The sequence below is a fragment of the Mytilus californianus genome, unplaced genomic scaffold (assembly GCF_021869535.1).
Source record: "Mytilus californianus isolate M0D057914Y unplaced genomic scaffold, xbMytCali1.0.p SCAF_8, whole genome shotgun sequence".
NCBI lineage: Eukaryota > Metazoa > Mollusca > Bivalvia > Mytilida > Mytilidae > Mytilus > Mytilus californianus.
In genome coordinates this window covers 1,120,493-1,143,865 of record NW_026262734.1, presented here as the reverse complement: position 1 = coordinate 1,143,865, position 23,373 = coordinate 1,120,493, and the positions used below count along the sequence as shown (strand labels likewise).

At 33.3% G+C, this 23,373-nt stretch overlaps 1 protein-coding gene and 1 long non-coding RNA gene across 2 annotated transcripts; both read left to right on the top strand.

Moving 5' to 3' along the window:
• The first annotated feature begins 8,187 nt into the window (after positions 1-8,187).
• LOC127711504 (uncharacterized) lies at positions 8,188-19,838 on the top strand. Its single transcript, XR_007986772.1, has 3 exons — positions 8,188-8,313; positions 9,773-9,887; positions 19,467-19,838. It is a non-coding gene; the product is annotated as an uncharacterized LOC127711504 (long non-coding RNA).
• LOC127711503 (piggyBac transposable element-derived protein 4-like) lies at positions 14,335-16,663 on the top strand. Its single transcript, XM_052217576.1, has one exon. The coding sequence runs from the start codon at positions 14,650-14,652 to the stop codon at positions 16,342-16,344; it is 1,695 nt and encodes a 564-aa protein (XP_052073536.1). The 5' UTR covers positions 14,335-14,649; the 3' UTR covers positions 16,345-16,663.
• Positions 19,839-23,373: the final 3,535 nt, after the last annotated feature.

The following is a 23,373-nucleotide window of genomic DNA, read 5'->3' as shown; positions in this document are numbered from 1 at the left end:
TTTTATTTAGGATTTTCTTATTTGTAACTCTTGTGTTATAAAAATGACTGAATGCATATACATTGACATTGTACAAGGCTAAATTAAAAATTACCTGGTTTGGTAGTTCAAAAAAACGTGACCAATTAACATTGTCATTACTTGATTGTTGACCATTCTGATTATCTGTCCAAGTACAAAACTATGCTAACAAGAAAATACACATGAGCATATAGAAAGTACTTGAAACGTTTCAGAGTGTTTGAGGTCTGAACTCTTAGGTAGTCTGTCCTGTTCAATACGGCTCATAAGATTTAGGGGAAAGCAACACTATTATCGTGTTTAAATCACAACAAACAATAGTCACTACATACTTCGTCCCTTATACAATGTACAGAATAATATACCATTATAACTTTATCATACATTTTTTCATCTTTGGTGTGGAATAAAAGCAAAGGATATATTTACCTGCTTATATTTTACTTGTGTTTCAAGCAAGCATTTGGTAGGTTGAGAGGGGTTTACTGTTATAAACTTACCACCTCCACTTATAGTGGAAGCTAACAGAGATATTTGTTGGACTGAAATTGGATGTTTTAATTCACATGAGGAATAGACTTTTTAATTGTGTAGTTCTGTGACTGAAGAAAGACTTTAAAATCTAGAAGTGTGACCTTTATATAAATAGTTATGACTGAGTTCTGTACATTACGTGTTCTTATAGGTGTTGGGTAAGATGTGTAAATATTCTACTTATTGTGATGCTGTACAGACTAGTTCTACTGTGTAGTGCGAATATATAAACGTAGGCCCGCACATGCAGAAGAAGTTTTATACATACATGATATTTTAAAACCTGTTGCTCTGATTACACAGATAACCTGTGGTGCTCCAGATAGTGGAGGGATTTACTAGAAAGAAAGAAAGAAAATGTGACCACCTCCTCAGTGTCCTGCAGGTGGTGTCAAAAGTTACACGTGCTTGTGTTCTTTCAAAGTTCATAAAATGTTGAACACATGTCCTCAATTTCTCTATTCTATTTATAAGGGGAACATAAATATCAATGTTGGAGGCATTAATGTCATTAATACCATTGCGAGGGTACTGGAAAGAAGTCGTTTAAGAATAGATCAACCAAGGATTTGTATATTGGATCAACGGTGATAACATTTTTAAACTGTGATACCCAAAGAGCCTTGGTATGAAATGTTGGACAGAAATATCCGGCCTGCAGGTGAAAATAAAACTATTTTTCGGCAAGATAATTCTTTTTACAGTACATGGCCTTTAGCTGTGGGTCTGTTGTTAACCGTGAAATCGAAAGAGGATACCAATTAAAGTGGTAATTTATAACCATAAATCAAATAAAATTTAAAAATGAGAAAAGTTTAAAGAATGAAAAAAAAAAAAACAACAGTAACCGTTTGGCTTACCATTACACAAAAACTAAAGATTGTGCCAGTGACGGATCCAGAAATTTTCATAAGGGGGCCCAATGACTGCTAAACAGAGGGCCTCTCTAGTCATGCCTCAGTGATTCCCGATATAATAAATCAATTTTTTCCCACAAAAAGGGCAGGGCAGGGTGCTCTTAATCCGCCTCTATGTGCAACACGAACATTTCTCCAAAGTACATGGGTGAACTCTGGTGCTGTGAATGATAAACAGTTAGGAACTTCCTGCTCAACTTGTGGCAACCTAGGTTTTAATATACATGTAATTGCCAAATTAAGTAAGTAAACTTTGATTTGATTCGCCATATTGACAAACATGTGAAGATAAGATCTGGTGAGCTTTTCGTCGAATATCATGAGGAGGTAGTGTTAAAAATATTTGCATTGTTCATGAGTTGAAAATTATAAAACAAAATATATTGTTTAACCTTGGACAAAAAGATCAAGTCCAATACTAGCTATTATTTGTGTAGCTTAACCTTAAAGAGTATGCAATTCTAAATCAAGGAGGCAGTAGGAAATTTCCTAATAATATTACAAAAGAACTTGTCACAGATTCTTAACTAAATATTTATGTGGTTCATAAGTTTTCTCGTTTCTCGTTTTTTATATAGATTAGACCGTTGGTTTTCCCGTTTGAATGGTTTTACACTAGTAATTTGTTGGGGCCCTTATAGCTTGCTGTTCGGTGTGAGCCAAGGCTCCGTGTTGAAGACCGCACCTTGACCTATAATGGTTTATTTTTATAAATTGTGACTTGGATGGAGAGTTGTCTCATTGGCACTCATACCACATTTTCCTATATCTATAAACGTCTATCAGATAAGTAAAATTTCTAATTCACTGACATCTGTTAGACATATATACTCAAATTGCAGAATCTTATTAGTAATAAAAAAATTCTGTGTTTTCTGTGACATCATTTTGAAAAATATATGTTTATATTTTATTTATTACACTCTAACTGTCTAACATTTAATTCTTCTTTGGTTAAAGTAATTCTCGTTTGTCAATGATTTTCCCAACTGCCCTTGCCCCCCTCAGCAGAGTTATTTAATTCCGAATGGAACAAAATGTGAATGAGTTATAAATAATATATAAATGATTGAATATTCTTTATTTAATTTTTCTTTATTCTCAATTCTTCCCAGATTCTTCCAGAGACATATATATATATATATGCTCTGAGAATAATGTCTGTGCATGATTCTTCATAATTTTTAAAATATACTCAATTATTCTCTATGATCCTTCATTCAGTATTTTTGCTTTTCAACTATCTATTTTTTTGTCCTGATTTAAATTCCCATTTTTGAATTCAGACTAACTTTCATATATTATTATACGGGACGTAAATGTACGAAAGCTTGGCACGTCGAATACGGAAACCCGGAAATCTTTTCACCGTTGCCGTTTTTTGTACTATGACGCAAAATCCATGGACGCTCGTCTGCTGCTGAATTCATGTTTTATTGTTTAAAGAATGAACAAACATAGTCAGATAGTTGATACAAAGAACTTTGGTTTTTCAAACTGATGGGTCAAACAGTTATTATAAGCAGATATATTGAAATGGGTTACATTGTCGATTAACTGGAAGAAATCGGGGAACGAAACAATACAAAGAAAGTCAACGCAACGAAAAGTGTTTCGTTTTGATGGATTACGTACCCACTTATTGAACTTGGAAAGCGCACTGAAAGGTAAATATAATCATGCACATTTTAGGAAGATGCTAGTGCTATACTTTTCACGAAAAACCATTTGACTTTATCCATGTCATGCATGTAAACCCGAAAATCAGTCAAAGATTGGCAAAAATGGAAGCAAGTCAACTCACCCCACTGGAAAAACGCCCCATTTTTTTTAACAAGGCAGTGTCTGCGTGTACCTGCATGAGGGGACGCATAACCAAATTTGCCTTCGTAGGCTATGCGTACTCGCCTCCGATTTCATATAATTTAATGTCATTGGATCAGGAATGTGAAATAAACACGGAAATAATCGCAATTAGTGAAAACAATTGATTACTCACAGAGATTTAAGATTTGAAATGTCAAAATTTCGACTTTGAAAAAAAAGTTCAATGCCAATTTTATTTTTACTACGTCCCTAATACGCTTCTTAGAAACGACCCTGGTTAGTTTTTGAATATTTTTCTTTAAATATAAATTATGATTATTGATATAATGGAATATACATGTATGATATTTTTTTTTAGATGATAGTCAAATTAAAAAGCATAGATGTATTTACACTTGTATGCAAATTTGTCCGCCATTACACGAAAAATCACACAGGTTCTCATAAACTTTGACATCACAATTCAAATCATTTGACGTCACACTTAAAAATTGATTGTTGCTTGACGTCAGAAGGTTATTCGGAGTCGATCTAAGGTCATTCGGGGACAAAATTCAGCTGAATACCAAAAGTGTAAATACGTTTATTACAAACAAGTGAGAAAAACAGACTTTGACAAATTAAGAACAGTTTAAGTTCTTAAAATAAATGATCATAAATATATAAATAAAAACGATTATCTATTCATACATATAACACATTTTTAATTAAAATAGATTTATTCATCATACATAACGCTTTTCATTTTAACCTATATATGAACACCTGATATATTTATCATATTTCAGGTGCAACAGAAAAGAGTTGTTGCAAGGGTTCTTAACGTGCAAAGAGCGTGGCACTCTCTTTACACGAGGCATCGGATTTAACGTCCCCATTCTGACCGGACGTGGCTGCAAATTTGTACATCCCGCACAGCCAAACGGACGCCCCACTTTAGCAAGCGTTTTACTGCCGGTCGGAGGAAGACCAATAGTGACCATACTTCTATTCCCCAGTCACCCTTGGGGGACCGGAGTTCTGAATGGATTATATAATTATCAAATGCATCTAGTTTTAGACATATGGAATTTTATCTTATTACTTTAAATTGTGTATACACTCAAACTTAATTTTTAGATATTTTGAAATTTTAGTTTCTGTTTCGAATTTTATTTAAGGAAAGACTGTAATATTTTTTCTGTCTATGAAGAAATAACATCAAAAATGTGGTGCACACTGAATAAATTAAAGTGTGCACCACATTTTTTATGTTACTTTGAATGGACAGAAAAAATATTACAGTCATTTCTTATAATTTAATTCTTAATAACATTTTAAACCGGTGTAAATCATGAAAAAACGTTGATGACGTCAAGGTCACATGACAAAATTATGTCTATGAGCTGAAAAACAAAACAACGTCAGCCAATCGGAAGACGCGTTACATCCAAAATTAAATTATTAGAAAATAACATTCACACTCAAGTTTTTTTAACATAATTATATTTATTCAAATTTGGTATAATTTTATTCTTTTAATGTGCATTTACATTTAATTTCTATTTTTTAACTATATACATTAAACATGTTAAATACAAATTAAAAAATATTATTTGCCATTCTCTTCACTGAACATGCTGAATTCACACAGGAACATATTGACTTTTCCCAGATTCACAAAATCAGGAAAGAACCGATAATTTTCGTGTATCTTTCACGTTTCATTCCCGATCATATGACAGTTTATAATAAAATCGGTTGTGGGTACGCGTAGCCTACGAATTTGAATTTTATGGGAGAGGGGGGTCTTGGATGGAATTTGAAAAAATGCGGGACAGAAGTTTTGAGTAAAAAATAAAAGCCAGGCCCGAAAAGAGTGAAAAATAAACTGGCAGGACAGATATTTCAACTAAAAAAAAATGCAGAATAACAAATCAAGTGGTAGCTCCCTTTATACCAACTTGCCCCACTTTAAAAAAAAAATCGCCTCATTTATGAAAAGGATTAAATTCTGTTAAATATACTCCTGCCAACAGTGGCAACTCGCCTTACTTGGGTAAAATCCAAATGAATATAATATAAATATATTATAAAGGTCTGCCAACTCGCCCTACTTTAAAAAAAGGAAAACTTACATGTATATGTATCTACCCAGAATAAAAAAAAAATTTGTTGAAATTTAATATGATATTTATTGAATTTAAATGATGTTTCACTTCTTAAAATATAATTGTAGATTCATTATTTACTATTATTTAATTTTATGTATTTATTGGAGATTAACTTTATTCTTGCAAGCTTAGTTATTTGCAAAACTGTATCATAATCTATCTGATTGTTTTTTTAGCCGACTCGAAATCATGCTATTAGGGCCCCCTGTTGTACTTAGGAATTGGACCCCTCGAGAAGATGAAAGGTCTACTTTACATGTAGGTAATGTAAATATAAAAATAAGAAAATGTGGTATGATTGCCAATGAGAAAAGAGAGGAATTTGTAAAAGTGAAAATTCACTTGTTTTCCAATCCTGATAAAACTGTCATATTGTCATGATTGTAATGTTTAAATAACCTAATTATTTTCATGTTAGAAGTGACAAATGTTTTTTTTTTACAGGTCATTTTTATAGAAAATTGCATTCAAAGCTCTCTTAATCGCTACATTGCTTGTTTTTTTTTTTGTCTAGCCACAACAGCTATGAAGCTGTGGCTTTGGCATGCTGTTTTCAACAGAGGCATAGTCGTAAAAAATTTGTTGATATTCGTGATGAGGTCAGTTTAAGGAAACCAAGAAATAACTCATGTTAATTATATATATAAAGTCAATAATATTTGGTGTGCAGTTGTAGTAGGATATGCACTTCTCATTTCCATGGAGATTATTTGGTCCCAATCCCTCAGTCATGGTTGATTGACTTTAATACTTTTACTCAAACTTAAATGTTGAAAATTTCTGATTAGGTCAGTTTGAGCGAACCAATAATGATAAGACATTGATATTTGGTATGTAGTTGTATGTCAGAGCCATAGTTATTGTTTTGCCAAGCCCCTCAGTTATACTAGTAGTCTAAAGATTTTGAAACTTTTGCAAGTCATGCTTCATTGACTTTGGATGTTTTACATAGCTAACATGTTTAAGCATTGTCATTTAAATATCAACAAATGAAATTAACTAACAAGATTACATACAGGCAAGACATAATTCTACAATGTATGTCTTAAGTTTATTCCTGAAATGTATACCAAAGGTTTTATCAGTAATGTCTTGGATAAATTATTTATACAGGAATTTTGTCACTTTGAAATGTATGAGTTAGAAAGTAAGCGCTATTTAATTTATGTTTACAGAAGTTATTCCTTGGAAATATATATTGTAAGGAAATTGCATTGAAAGCAATCCCAAACAGGTCTACATTTTTTGTAGGTTATTTATGAAAATGTTTAAAAAAACAACCACATTTTATACTACAGCAAAAACGTTTTTGGGTCGTGTATTGCTATTACCTCGTTCGAAGACATTTGGTTTCCGGACAATAACTCCAGTTTAAGTGTATGGATGTCTATATATGAAATTAAATTTAAAGGTTCAATACCACAAAAGAAAGGTTAGGATTATTTTTGGGGGTGATGGTCCAAGCTGTGTAGGACTTAGGGCCGAAAAAAGAGGCTGGGCCCAAATCAAGCATTTTTCTAGTTTCAGGACAATAACCTGTTTATAAGTATTTTAATTGCTATGAAATTGAACCACAAGTAGAAGGTTAAGTTTCATCTTGGGGGTATTTGCCCAAGCCGTTCAGGAATTAGGGACCAAAAAGGGTCTAAAACAAGCATTGTCAGACTGGCCTAAATTAGGAATTGATAAGTTGTTCTTGTTTAGAATACATAAAATATTTGCCACTGGACATTAAAATACAAAAAAAAATCAACCAATTAATGTTTTTGCATTATCAGAATGAATTTGCAAATATATAACAATTAAATTATGTACATGTATCCTTGGAGCTTTTTCAATGAACTAGCATATATACATATAAAAAGATGAGGTTATACACACAGGTATGATCCTCAATGTGACAACTTTCAATTAAAAGACCAAAGGACAAAGATGTAATCATTTACTGGCCAATGTACATCCTTAAACAATGATCAAAACCAATACCATAAAGTAACCTATAAGGATGAAAAAATCAAAACTACATAAAGTAATTGCAGACAGCAAACAACATAAGAACCAACTTTCAAAATTAGCCAAAAAGGACTGGACTCATCAATAAATACTTATAATAAAAAAGGTGCAAAAATTATGTTTTCTCAAACTAAAATATCTATCAGTTCACCTTCAACAGATTTAGTGTAACAATGTTTGTCATTTCATGAAGTCTTAAGAAAAGTATGACTGTGTAATGCTAAAATATTAAATATGTGTATATCAAAAGGGTATAAAACGAATTTCCCAATGCAAGTATGCAAGGATGTACAGACAGACAAGTGCAAAACTTAATACCCCCTCTGTTACGACAAGGGCATAAAAAGGAGATGCACAATGGGACTATGTTGAAAGTTTTAATAATTTATGAATTACATGTTTATGCAGAAAAAACACATACAAATATGTGTTCTAGTGTGCAGATATAACTAATTCCATGTCAAAATTCCATGTATGTTTGACAAAGTTATTGATATCCAAAAAACATTAAAAAAGGGGGATTTTCCAGTTTTTGGACAATAACTCAAAAAAGCTTTCACCAAATTGCAAGAAACTTTTCTTACAGTAAAATATATGTTTACGAAGGCCAAGCTTAAAATTCAATACAGATATCTGCTAATTGTTTGCAAAAGTCTTTAAATACTTAATACTTATTATAGTCTTGCATCCACATGCTATTAATAAAGTACTGACTACTGTTTTCTCCCTTTCAGCAGTACATTGTATTACAACAAATGGACAGAGGAGTTGACTATTGATAGTGACTGATAATGGACTGGAGTAACCTAGGGTTCAATGACTCCACGCCTGACAGTCCATGTGTACATGTATGTCGACAGCCAATTCTAAGTAACCTTTAACATATATTATATACAAAAGACCTAAAATAATAGTGTGTGCATCTATTGGAGACTGATATTTCACTGTTGTCACACAGTGTTGTGTGGCTTCATTACTGATTAGAGACTAATCAGATTATCCTTTACTTTAAGTTCAAATATAATGTACATGTACTCAATGATTATGACTTGCCTTCATTTAAGGTTGTTTCATGGTATACCGCCATCTTGGATTGTACAATCGCAGTACAAAATTGGTCTAGTTATTTGCTCAATTCTGCAAATTTGGAGACAGATTTACAATTTATTTGTTACACTGTTTATTAAAATAAAGAAAACTAGGTGATTTATTGTATTATACAAAATATTTAAACAAATTTCAAATTTTGTGTTTTTAAAATCATTTTTTTTTTTCAAATAAGCCATTTAAGGGGAGATAACTCTTTTAGTATAAAATATATACTAGACTGATAGGGAAATTTTTAATTTTTACTTGTAGCAAGGAAACAAGTTCGGTGACACCATTTTTTCTTTTTATTTTCTTAAAACATTTTATGAAACCTATCTTCTCACAATTTATTTTAAAATTCTATCTCATAGATTTCTTTTTATGCACACAAATGTGTTTTTTCATGAACAATCTAACCAAATTTAGGCAATTTCAACGACTCATAGCTTGGAAAATAGCACGGTGACCCATACTTTTTATTATATTTTTTAAAAAGGCATAGTAAAATCTTCATTTTGGCAAAGTATAAGAAAATTCTGTCTCAAAAAATATATACTTATGATCTACCTTAACTTGTAATAATTATGATGCAGGATCCAACAAAAAGTATATCTTTTTTTTACCTACATTTTATGTGTCAGTCTCACTGATTTATTAAGTACCTTGTAAATGTATATGGATATATATATATGAATTCAGATTGTGAGTCTTGCTCATATATACATCATTGTACATTGTCATAGGAGTTAAAACTACTATGATCGCTGACAATGACAGAGTGTTTTGAACATTACATCATAATGTTGATCAGATTACCTTATTAAATTAATAAAATTTTATTGTCACCGATTGAAAGTTTTAGTATTTTGAAAATAAGGTCTTATTGAAAGGATATGTGGTAGTATTGTCAATGAGAAAACTTCCCATTAGTCGAAATGAAGAGGATGTTAAAAATGTTAGGTCACTGTATGACCTTCAACAATGAACAAAACCATACTATATAGTCAGCTGTAAAAGTTCCTGACAAAATGAGCAACAATTCAATCCAGAAAACTAGTGATGTTCCAATTACCATGTGCAGTATTGGTTATAATATAAAAATATCACTTGTTTTCTCTCTTTACCAAGGGAGAAATGTATTGCCAATTTATTTTTATTTGGAAAGCAGTGCATCAGGTTCAGGTTTTATATGATAATCACAGGAATTTAAATTTTCAGAATTAGCTCCTCAGATGTAAGTGGAAGGGAAGCTATATACATAATATGTTTGAAAAGAAAGTAACAACAGGATTCAGATATAGAGGAAATCCTATAGCTACAGTATATGTAACTGGTATGTATTTGTTACAGTATTTAATTTCCAAATGGTATAACAAAAATACTGAATTCCAAGGCCATTTCAAATAATACGTCCTGTAAACGGGCATATTAAAGGGAAGTCAATGGTGGTAGCTGCTGGGTTTTAACAACAAAAAAGTGCCTTTTTAGCTCACCTGGCCAGAAGGGCCAGGTGAGCTTTTCTCATCACTTGGCGTCCGTCATCCGTCGTCGTCGTTAACTTTTTACATTTTGAACCACTGAATGGAATGAAACCAAACATGGCATGAATGTTCCTTATGAGTTGCTGACCAAGTGTTCTTACTTTGAAGCCGATCTATCATCCAAGATGGCCGCCAGCAGGGGACATAGTTTAACATAGGACCCTATGGGAAATACATTCAAATGTCTTCTTTTAGAGAACCCCTGAATAGAATGAAACCGAACATGGCATGAATGTTCCTTATGAGGTGCTGACCAAGTGTTGTTACTTTGAAGCTGATCCATCATCCGAGATGGCCACCAGTGGGGGACGTAGTTTAACATAGGACCCTATGGGAAATATATACAAATGTCTTCTTTTAGAGAACCACTGAATGGAATGAAACCAAACATGGCATGAATGTTCCTTATGAGGTGTTGACCAAGTGTTGTTACTTTGAAGCCGATCCATCATCCAAGATGGCCGCCAGCGGGGGACTTAGTTTAACATAGGACCCTATGGGAAATACATACAAATGTCTTCTTTTAGAAAACCACTGAATGGAATGAAACCAAACATGGCATAAATTTTCCTTATGAGGTACTAACCAAGTGTTGTTACTTGGAAGCCGATCCATTATCCAAGATGCTCACCAGCTGGGGACAGTGTTTAACAAAGGACCCTATGGACAATACATACAAATGTCTTCTTTTAGAGAATCACTGAATGGATTGAAACTAAACATGGCATGAATGTTCCTTATGAGGTGCTGACCAAGTGCTGTTACTTTGAAGCTGATCCATCATCAAAGATGGCTGCCAGCGGGGGACTTAGTTTAACATAGGACCCTATGGACAATACATACAAACGTCTTCTTTTAGAAAACCACTGAATGGAATGAAACCAAACATGGCATAAATTTTCCTTATGAGGTGCTGACCAAGTGTTGTTACTTTGAAGCCGATCCATCATCCAAGATGGCCGCCAGCGGGGGACTTAGTTTAACAAAGGACTCTATGGGAAATATTTACAAATGTCTTCTTTTAGAGAACCACTGAATGGAATGAAACCAAACATGGCATGAATGTTCCTTATGAGGTGCTGACCAAGTATTGTTACTTTGAAGCTGATCCATCATCCAAGATGGCCGCCAGCGGGGAACTTAGTTTAACATAGGACCCTATGGGAAATACATACGAATGTCTTCTTTTAGAGAACCACTGAATGGAATGAAACCAAACATGGCATGAATGTTCTTTATGAAATACTGACCAAGTGTTGTTACTTGGAAGCCGATCCATCATTCAAGATGCTCAGCAGCTGGGGACAGTGTTTAACAAAGGACACTATGGACAATACATACAAATGTCTTCTTTTAGAGAACCACTGAATGGATTGAAACCAAACATGGCATGAATGTTTCTTATGAGGTGCTGACTAAGTGTTGTTACTTTGAAGTTGATCCTTCATCCACGATGGCCGCCAGCGGGGGACTTCCTTTAACACAAGACCCTATTGGAAATACATACAAATGCTTCTTCTAGAGGTGCACTGAATGTAATGAAACCAAACATGACATAAATGTTTCTTATGAGGTGCTGATGAAGTGTTGCTACTTTGTTGCTGATTGACTTTTCAAGATGGCCACCAGGATTTTTTTTTTAAATTACAGGGCCAGTATTAAACCAAATTTCGCCTCACTCATTATTAGGGTATCTGTTATGATTTTAATCTATTTTAACATGATTTCCAAAACCAAAGTAGAATCAGGTGAGCGACACAGGCTCTTGAGAGCCTCTAGTTTAGTTATTGCCCTTATACTTTGAATAGACAAAATATGTGCAATGCTGGGGACATTGGAACTCTGTTCTTTTATTATAATTAGGACTCCTAAATATATGTATATATATATACAGACAACTGCAACATTACCAAAAAGTTTCAGAGCAATTTGATTTTCATCTGAAATGTTTACAAATTCCAGCTTTCATAGCAAATTTCAACCATAATGAACCTCCACAGCAGAGGTAATCAAAAAGTAGTGCAGATAAACAATTTGCAGAGCATTTGGAGTTTTGATTTATACCCCTATGGAAGATAAATCAAAAATTTTGTAAAAAGATGTTTACAGAATGCATAGAACTATAGACATACCATTTTTGGTATTGTAATTTTAATGAGGTTAAGACATGTAAGAAAGGGGCTTGAAAAATGAGGAATTGTGTTTCTATAGGCACTTAGTAATCTAGATCTATAGTACTAAAATAACGAGGTCCAATTTGTGAGCCGGCATGACATAAAAATGACGATATAAAGAATTCAACTTTATATATATAGGACAATGGTGTTGATTAAAAATTACACCATTCCAGGCCCATTTGTTTTCCACATAATTAGGGCCCCGCCGAATGGCGGACGCCCTATAGTGATCAGTCTGTCCGTCCGTCTGTCTGTCCGTCCGTCCGTCCGTCCTTAACAAATTGTGTCCGCTCTATATCTAGAGAACCGTTATGATTTCAAAGTTTATAATTGACATGTATATTAACCAACACCAGAGGGTGTGTCATAATGTATGTTCAACTTCTTAGGTCAAAGGTCAAGGTCAAAAACTTTGGTTTTAGTTGAAAACCCCATGTCCTATGGTAAAGATCGTGTCCATTCTATATCTAGAGAACCGTTATGATTTCAAAGTTTATACTTGACATGTGTATAAACCAACACCAGAGGGTGTGTCATAATGTATGTTCAACTTCCTAGGTCAAAGGTCAAGGTCAAAAACTTTCGTTTTAGTTGACAACCCCATGTCCTATGGTAAAGATTGTGTCCGCTCTATATCTTGAAAACCATTATGATTTCAAAGTTTATACTTGATATGTATATTAACCAACACCAGAGGGTGTGTCATAATGTATGTTCAACATCCTAGGTCAAAGGTCAAGATCAAAAACTTTGGTTTTAGTTGACAACCCCATGTCCTATGGTAAAGATCTTGTCCGCTCTATATCTTGAGAACCGTTATGATTTCAAAGTTTATACTTGATATGTATATAAACCAACACCAGAGGGTGTGTCATTATTTATGTACAACTTCTTAGGTCAAAGTTCAAGGTCAAAAACTTTGGTTTCAGTTGACAACCCCATGTCTAATGATAAAGATACACAATTTTTACCACACATTATTCACAGCGGGGCTCACAGAGATGGCTCCCATCTCAATTATATCTAGTTATTACTACCAATAATTAACAAGTTCTTGGTCAAAGGGTTCAAAAAGAAAGATTTTGAAAGCAGAGAAAACTGTGCACCTAATGATCAGCATGACATTATAAGATGACAAAACACAACTTAAAATCCAGGCTAAAAATAAGGCTTAGGTACTTTGCTTCAGTCACGACCCCATGATGTCGCGGGAGTATTCTAGTATATATTATATATACAGGTAATGTGTAGTACACAGTTAGTTTTTTTTTTTAATTTATTTTAATAAAAATGAGAAGATGTAGTATTATTGCCAATGAGACAACTATCAACTAGAGTCCAAATGACTGAATGTTAGCAACTATAGATCACTGTATGTACAGCTTTTAAAGGAGACGTGACACGATTTTTTTTTTTTTTTATTAAGTTAATGAATATTAGTCTTTAAACATGTTTTGTACAATTTTGCTAGTCAAAACCTGATCAATCGGCATTTTTCTGGTCAAAGAATCCAGCGCTTGTCATAATGAATGATTTTTAATTAGATAACGATCACGTGATCGTGCTTACGTCAGTGGTTACAAGCTGGGATAATGTCTCTAACTGGACGATGTCGATACACTATGGACGGTATAGACAGCACTTTTCCCGATTACTGACAAACTATAAAGACAATTGACCTCATCAATTTGAGCCATTGTGTGTGGAAAATAACCAAGAAAAGGATGTTAATTCTTCATGCGAAGAGTCCAACAACGACGATTTTAAGACAATACCGATCGGATTGTTACCATACATATTTGATTTGTCTGATGAATAAATTTAATAGACCGCTTTCTGCATTTTTTTTTTATTTAAATAAAACTACTTTTAATCATGATTTAAAATATAAATTTCTAATTATTGATGATCAAATTGTTCTTTTTTTCTCTCTGTTACGGTAATGTTATAATAATGTGTGCGCCGGAAGCAGGAAAAAAACGATAGTAAAAGTCAAATTAGGCATTCGTAAAGTGTCCGTTTTATTTTGTTTTTTGTTTTGGTTACGTAGAGACTTTTAACTCATTCGCCCCCAATCCCGCCTGTAGTCGTGATAAAAATATACCACTCACAGGCCGATAACGACTACAGTCGTGGTTTGTTTACCTAGTTCAATGGCCGATCCCGTCTGTACTCGTGGTCGACACCACTCTGAAAGAACCGCTCCGATTGGTTATTTCTTAGGGGATTTCCAGAATTTAAAGAATACTGTCCAATAGAAAAGGGTTTAACGTTTCATTGTGTGAAATTTATTTATTCGTAGTGCAAAGGTTACGCCGTATTTAGACATTCTTGTTACACGTGTGTACGCGCGGTTTTCAATAAAAATGTTAAAACAATGGCTGAAATTTTTGATAGTAGCGAGAGTGAAAGTGAGTTTGATGGCTTTGAATTACGGGATATAAATGCTGCAGAAGAAAGATATTTGCAGCATATTGATGCATTGAATAATATTGATTCTGATATCGAATTTTCAGACGTCGATTCTGATGAAAATGAAGGTTTTAATAGCGATGATGACAATGTTGCACTTGCCGAAATTGCAAGATGGGGTGATGAACTTCGGCCGGTTCAAATAAATGATTTTACAGGTCCACGGCCCGGTCCGACCACGCAAATGGACAAGGAAAAGACGGAGATAGATTTTTTTCATTTAATTTTCCCGGAGAGACTTTATTCGGAAATAGCAACACAAACCAATGCTTACGCAAACGGGAGGCAAAATGAAAATTGGACTCCAACTACTAGTGATGAAATCAAAGCATACTTAGGGGGTCAGATTGTTATGGGAATCATACCTGTCCCCAATATGGATATGTATTGGTACAAGGATAAACTTTTTCATGCTTCTAGTCTTGAGGAAAAATTTTCAAGAAACAGATATGAGGAGTTACAAAGATATCTCCATGTGGCAGACACCACACAAAATCCACCCCGACTTCAACCCGGACATGATAAACTGGCCCATGTTAGACCAATTCTCGAAATAATTCGTGATAAATCCCTTCAAGAATACAAACCACATATGGAAGTATCCATTGACGAAGCGATGATTGGTTTTAATGGCAGGTTGGGGTTCAAACAATATGTTCCCTTGAAGCCTACAAAAAGGGGGATCAAAGTTTGGGTTCGAGCAGATCCAACTAATGGTTACATAAATGACTTTCAAGTTTATACTGGAAAGACAGCCAATAACCCAGAACAAAACCTTGGCAAAAGAGTTGTTCTAGATCTTATGACCCCTGTGTTTGGGTTGGGTCATCATCTTTATTGTGATAGTTTCTTCACTTCACCAGATTTATTTATAAATTTATGGGAGCACGGTACTTATGCGTGTGGCACGGTTAGAGCAAACCGTAAAGGATTACCTGCTGGTTTAGACCGTATCAAACTCAAAGAACAAGGCCAGTTTGTTGTCAAGCAAAAAAATTATATGCAAGTCACAGTTTGGAGGGACAAGAAAAACATTAACTTATTATCAACAAACTGTTTTGGTGAACCCGACAAAGTCAATCGTAAGCAAAAAGATGGTACCATCAAAGAGGTACCTTGTCCTCTGTCAGTCAAACATTATAACATGTTCATGAATGGGGTAGACCATGCAGATCAGTTGAGGTCTACCTACAACATCTCCAGAAAGTGCTTGAAATGGTGGAAATACCTCTTCAACTTCCTTGTGGACATCAGTATTGTCAACGCATACCTTCTTATGAGGGAGTCTGTCAATCACCAAATAGTGACAAAAAAGAACAGGCCACGTCAAATGACTCAGCTAGAGTTTAGAATGAAACTAGCTCACCAAATGCTAGGACAATTTCATGGGAAAAGGAAACGGTCAGTCGATCCAAGACCAGTACTCCAACCAAGTAATCATTGGATCGAAAATATGCCAAAGAAGAAGACATGCAAAATGTGCTCACAAAATAAAATTAGAAAGGAACCCAAAACTGGGTGTGCTCAGTGTAAAGTAAATTTGTGCACAGAATGTTTTAGGCCATATCACAGGAAATTATTCCCACAGTTGTTCTTGTAAATAGAGGATATATTCATTGAGATTCATATATTTTTTGGAATATTTTTGGAATATTTTTACTTACCTGGATAAATATGTGATTTATTCTGTATATATTTTGATAAAATTTATATGTGTGGAAAGACAATTTTTTCTTCTTTATTCACTGAAATTTTTATGGATTAATGTTGGATAATTACTGAGCAATCAAGGTAAATATCATGCATGTGCATGTCTGATAGTAGAAAAGTTAATTAGATAAAAATGCTCTGGGGCACAGCCTGATAACTGATACTGGCTTATCACTGTTGCAGTGTAAATATACTGTTGGGGGTGAATGAGTTAATAAGTATAAATGGTCACCACAAGTTATGCTTATAATTTTTTTGGTTGGAAACCATACATCACACAAAAGATTTGTATAGTGAGAAATCTTTTATCACACTATTTCTGCATAAGAATATTCAATTAACACTTCACGCCCCCCCCCCCCCCCCCCCTTTATTTTTTAATTCAATTCAATATTTTATTTACGTCTCACCTTATGTATAAAATTACACAATACAAAACATTTATTGGAGGCTGTTGTTTTAGTGATTAAATGTTGACACCTATAGCATACTTGACCAGGTGAAAGGTAAGAAGTCTCGTATTTTAGACAGGAGCAGACGTTTTTTATATCGATAAATTTTAGACTGTAAAGATTTCGTAATTAGTTTTATAAACGATGAAATTTTACTTTTTGTCTCTCATAATTTTTTTTAAGATTGGCATTAGTATTTATTTATGTTTTTATGATATATGTAAATATTTTATTGTGTATATTAATGGTGAGACGTTAATAAACTATCTATCTATCTATCTATCTATCTATGTTATTTACCTTTTAAAATCATACATTTTTAAGAAAAACTATCTTATGTTGAAATAATTAATATAGTTATACTACACTTCTAAAGAATACAATTCCATACGGACCCTTATAAATCTAACTTCAAATTTAAGGAATTACACAAAGTAAATTCAAATTCACTTATTTTCACCCCTCTCTTCCAAAAATCATTTCGCAATCAATTTGTTTATTGCTACCAGCAAAACGCTTGAGTCCAGGAAAATATTCGAAACACATAATGTTCTATTTCAAAATATTTCTTCTAAAAGGGTCATTTGAATAAATGTTAGATTTTCAATCGGACTGAGCAGGAAAATGTTTGCATGTAACATACTTCAGTCTTCGAGAACATGAGTTGTGTATTAGCTGTACTTGGCTTTGATCTAGCTAACAGTATTTGTGCGTTGTCTCTATTGTTTTAACGTTAGTTGTTCCTCTACTTCGTACCGATCGTTTGAGTTAGACTGATTTTTATAATTCTTATATACTGCTGTAAGGCCACTGTCACACGTTGGGATGGGGGAGAGGGTAGGCGCTCACAAACATATACCACCGACACATTTTGAATGTGCTGTCTTAAATCAGAAGCATATAGATCAGTGGTTGTCGTTGGTTCGTGTCTGTCAAATTTTTTTCTGCGGAAATTATTTTGTTATGAATAAGTTAGTTTCCTCGTTAAAATTGTTTCACGTTTTCACATTGAGAACTTTTATAGCCGAATATACGGTATGGAGTTTTCTCATTATCGGTGGCCGCACGGTAAACGACACTTTCTTCATTTATTATGAAGTTTCCATTTAAAAAAAATGTTTTTCATCATCTGAATCTTTACCAACTAAATAGTTGTCAAGCATTATATTCGATGTTCAATATAATAAAATTGAGAATGGAAATGGGGAATGTGTCAAAGAGACAACAATCCGACCAAACAGTAGAAAAAGAATGTTAAAGACTTATGATTCACATTCTCGTATCATTCCCTTGTTTGCTTTTTATGCTTTTTGTCTAACAATTTCTTATGAAGTTATAGACTTGCAAGCATACAGGAATATTACTTTTCCATCTCGAGAAGTCAATTAAAAAAATGAGTCTGTTATAAACCTTTTATATCTGCATATTCTTAAATGCAATAAAAATAAGATCTAAATACAGGTTGTCTATTAGTTACCAACACTGGTTAGGGTATTTAATTGGTGGTGCATAAGGTATTGTATGGTCGTACTACAGGTATTCATTAAACATTTGATCAAGTAGTTGTACCTGTATTACTGTAACAATAATATATTCCAATCTCACCTGTGCCCTCGGCAAAACCAACATCCAGGATGTACACAAAGAGCTTATAAGTAATATTGCGTAATAACTATGTCTTATCAATCCCCCATGTGGCGTGACACCTGAAGTTTGCAACTTCAAACGAGACCTGAAATTGCGAAACTCAATCACCTGTACCGTACACCTGTACCTATGATGAACTCATGGCATGGCACCCGAGACCCCAACTCTGGATTCCTTATGAAAGTGGGCGGAAAGAAGTGTAGTTTGGGCTTGTTAAAAAGTCCCATTTTTACACCCTCTAAGTCTGCGTGTCATTCGAAAAACAGAAAATATCATGTCAATATTCTTTTTAATTATGTTGTTGAATCCATTGGCATCACACATAATCATTGTTTATCACTGTCATGCGTTTTGTTGGATAATAATCGAAACTAAATTTGTGCTGTACCCATATGTCAATATGAATGAATGTAACCAGTGACGTAGTAGCCTCGTTCTGAGTGACTTCAAGGGATGGAAATATGCATATTTGACAGGTCGATAAATCGTTGCATTAAAATATAAAAAATATCATTAAATTACATATTTTACCAAATAGTTGACACTTATATTGTTATCGATGTATTTTTGGGGAAAGTTAAGTATAAATAAACATTTTGAAACACAAATTGAAAATCGTGTCATATCTCCTTTAACAATGAGCAAAACGAATACTGCATCTAGCAAGCTATAAAAGGTCCTGAAACGACAGATGTAAAACAATTCCAATTTACGTAAAAGACATTAAACGAAAAATAAATATGATAAACAACAACTATTTTATTCCACTCCAGTTGTTCACACGATATATATATATATATGTAAGTTTGGTAAATCATTGGAGATTAAATTGATGTTATCATTTTTGCCTGATTGGTAAGCCAATATTTGATGTATGTTTTACAAAAAATATATGCTGTTTTTTTTTATACAGCAACTGTATTCCAAGAGTCTGATGGCTGATAATGTATTCAGGATTTTATCATTCAAGCAACATCTAAGAAGGATAAGTGCAAATGTATAAAGGAAGCCTTGGGTACAAATAGCAATTACAGCTGCAATTACATGCAGGAGAGAACTCTTAGACATTACTAACAGACATGTAGTCATGATATGGGAGTGGTGTATTCAAGAAATCTGAAACACATGGAATTAAATATTGTGTATATTTTTTCAACCAAAATTACTTTCAGAATATAATACAATTCAAATTCAAAATATTGTGTCAACATGACAATTATAGTCTTAAAATGGAAAATGCATGTTTTTAAACTGAATTTTATATAAATATTTGAAATAACAAGAATGTTTAGCTTATTGTGCAGCCAAACTTTGAGATGTCCTAATGGTATATGCCTGTTGTTTGTCAACATGTGTTTTCTTTTTGCCTTAACCTTAAGATTGGTGTTAAAATGAAAAACTGGAATACATATATGAAATAAGAAGGAAATGGTTGTAAATAACAGAAAGACTTTCAATATGGTATATCAAATATATTTCACAGAACTTTCTATTTCAGTTCATTAATACAATGAGATATAAGGTATAAATCAATCAGACAGCTACACAACAACAAAAACACATGAAAGGCATTAAGGTGCTAGCATACAGTCCTCAACAATAAACAGGTGTCTAAACCATGTCGTGATCTACTTAATTAACCAGAGTCTATACCAATCAAAGAGCTGCTATCAATACCAAATTCTTTAAATATTTTTTTTTTATTAGGATGAGACTTTAGACAACCACTGAAAAGGTTCCTGGCTTGAAACAGGCACATGAATATGTGGCAGGGTGAACTACTTTTTTTAATCAAAACTTTCAATAGAAAAATTGGCATCTTGGCAAGTAAGACAATTTCCATAATGTGATTGGATTGTCTCATGACTGATAACCACAAAAATGACTTATACATACATATTAAAAATGAAATACATCAGTGCAAACATATTCTATAAATGAATCACCAATCCTTACATCACTTTTAAAAAAAGTATTGAGACTTGAACATAATCGAAAAAAATTCTAGTAGTGAACTAAGGTGACCTGGATATTTGCTTTCCTTCTTTGTTTTATTGCATCTTATATCTTGCATTGGAGATATTGTGAGTTGCAATTGGGAGTTTATAGATAATTATTTTTTGTATTGTTTAGGACCAAGAAAGTAAAATATATTGGAAGTATGAACACATAGTCAAGACTAAGAAGAATATTTATATATATCAAAATAGAATGTGTACTAGATTATCTAAAATATGCTCAAATACTGTGAATTTGTGTGATTGATGCTCAATTCACCTTAATTTCATTTAAAAAAAATTAACATGAAAGCTTGATTCACGTTAGTTTCACATGAAAAATTTAACATGAATTTCACGTTAAAGCTCTATTCACATTAATTGAACGTGAGTTTCATGTATAAGCTTGTTTGATGTGAAACTCACATGAAATTTACCTGAACAAAATTTGCCTGTGTATATATAGAAAACACATGTATAATGCATGTGTTACAAACTGCATGTAATTCACTTGAGAACTAAGATACATGTCAACAATCTTGGTAATTGGACAAATAGGAGGACATTTTGAAAAAAATATTTAATACAGGCACCATACCTTTTAAATGCAGTAATCACGCATGTATCACAGGTGTATTTCCTTACGCATGTAATTCACATGTGAAACGCATGATCACATGTGTGTATCATTCGTATCACATGTGTTTTCCACACATGTGTCACATGCGTGGCATGAAACGTCTCTTTCACATGCGTGTCACACGCATGTGAAACGCATGTGTCACGCATGTACACATGTGTGGCATTTTTGCCAGTGTAGTAAATCCTGGATGATCTTTATCTGATTCCATAAACAGTGTAGCATGTTTTATAGGGTGTTTAATATTCCTCAAATTTTTAATTACGTCAACGGCATTGAGTAAGAACATTATATCTACGTCACTACCTGGTAAATCCAGCCCTTCTGCCAAACTTCCACTTGATATGTGTGTCACATCGGATTCAATAAAATTCAACAGCATGTCCGTTATGATAAGCAGACGTTGTCTTTCATGTATATACATTTCGGTACCAATTGTATAAATTAGTTGCTCGCCTAGGTATTTGTCCATAGAAGCATTTCCAGGCCAAGGCAATTTATCTTTAAAATATGAATGCATTCATTATACTAAACATTGAAATAATATCTGTAAAATCGAAAGTTTTTCCCAAATGTGCATTCCTTAGTGAAATGTGCATAGTTTGCCAATTAATTGATCCATTTTTGTCGAATACTTCGTACCGTCCATTTTTGTCCCGAGTATTAAGGATGCTTAAAAGATTCTTGAATAGTGATCAGTTGCTCAGATACAAAATGATACGTTATATATTATTCGTAAGCTTATGGATAAGTCATTTGACTAAATATGTGATTTTTATTCTGTTATAAGGTACACATATATTGAACATTTACAATTACCTATACTAAAATTATCATTGGTCTTCATTGATCAAAACCTAATTATACGTATTTACAGAGTTATTCTTTTTGGATTATGACGCCTGGTCCAGTCGTATATCAACTTTAATTTATTCAGAAAGCAATCTTTATGTATTGCTGTATTGGTGATGTTTGGATTCGAAATATTTTACTTTATATAGATTTTATTGATTTAAATTATAATGTGTACACAACTTTACCTCGAATGAAATATAAGCAACAGTTGTGCGCCACTGTTTAAATCTCGTTAAACTATTCTTAAAATGCGAATCAAGTTTGAAAAACAAGAGCAGGTACTCGCAAGAACTCAGCATGACCGAAACAGAATGCCATGTTCTTTATGTTACACTACTATTCAAAACCCAATAGAATAAAGTGTTACCACACTCATTGATTTATAAATACCATATTTATACTTTTATTATATCTAAATATCCAAGACCGTAATGTATTTGAATACGATACAAAGACACATCTTACTGTTCGATCGATTCGTGATACAAACTTAAAGTATATGTATTGTTGATTTCAGTAATCTGTCTCATACCAATTATCAAATTAGAGGTTGTTACATGTACATAAACAATTTACTGTATCTTACATAAGGTCGCCCTTCATTGATAGTGGTTACAATTTTCAATGCCGTTCGTTTGCTGTGTAAATCCTTCTTCTTGTTATATCAATTTAAATCTTAATTTATGTCATATCGATTTGGACAACTGATTGTTAGATTACCAGTTATTTTTATTTATGCAGTTATATAAAACAAAAATTGTTCACGAAGTACGCTAATGAACAATCTTGATCGTCAATTAATATCAAAATACGGTTTTAAATTAAATATTGTAATGTCTACTAAACACGCTATCGTAGATACACATTTAAGATATACACATTTGTTTTTTTTTTGTGTATAGTATTACTGATTCAGAACATCCTTAGCGCTGTTCCTCAAATGTTGATAACCGGGGCTGTTCCGCAAATGCTAATAACCGGGTGCAACCTATTGAGCAATATGAACTTTAGTATAGCAGAAACCTTGTCATTACTGTATAACCCTATTTCCGGTATGTTCAGTATTTTCCAATTCTTCGTTTGCTGTGTAGTATTTTGTCATCGTCTTTGTCTCGTTGTTTCTTTTTAGTCATATGGTTGTCTGTTTACCTAAAGGTTATAATGTTCGATTTCAATCTTTTCACTATTTAGACTTTCTTAATTTGCAATTTTAAACACCACACTTACCTTTAGAGTAGTATACGTAATCCTGTAAGTATTCCTGATATTCATTTGAAGATTTGTCAGGATATTTAAGGTTTAATATCCACTGTTCATGAGTCTTTCTT

Excerpts from the sequence above, each read along its gene's own strand:
- LOC127711503 (XM_052217576.1), top strand. The coding sequence starts at position 14,650 with ATGGCTGAAATTTTTGATAGTAGCGAGAGTGAAAGTGAGTTTGATGGC.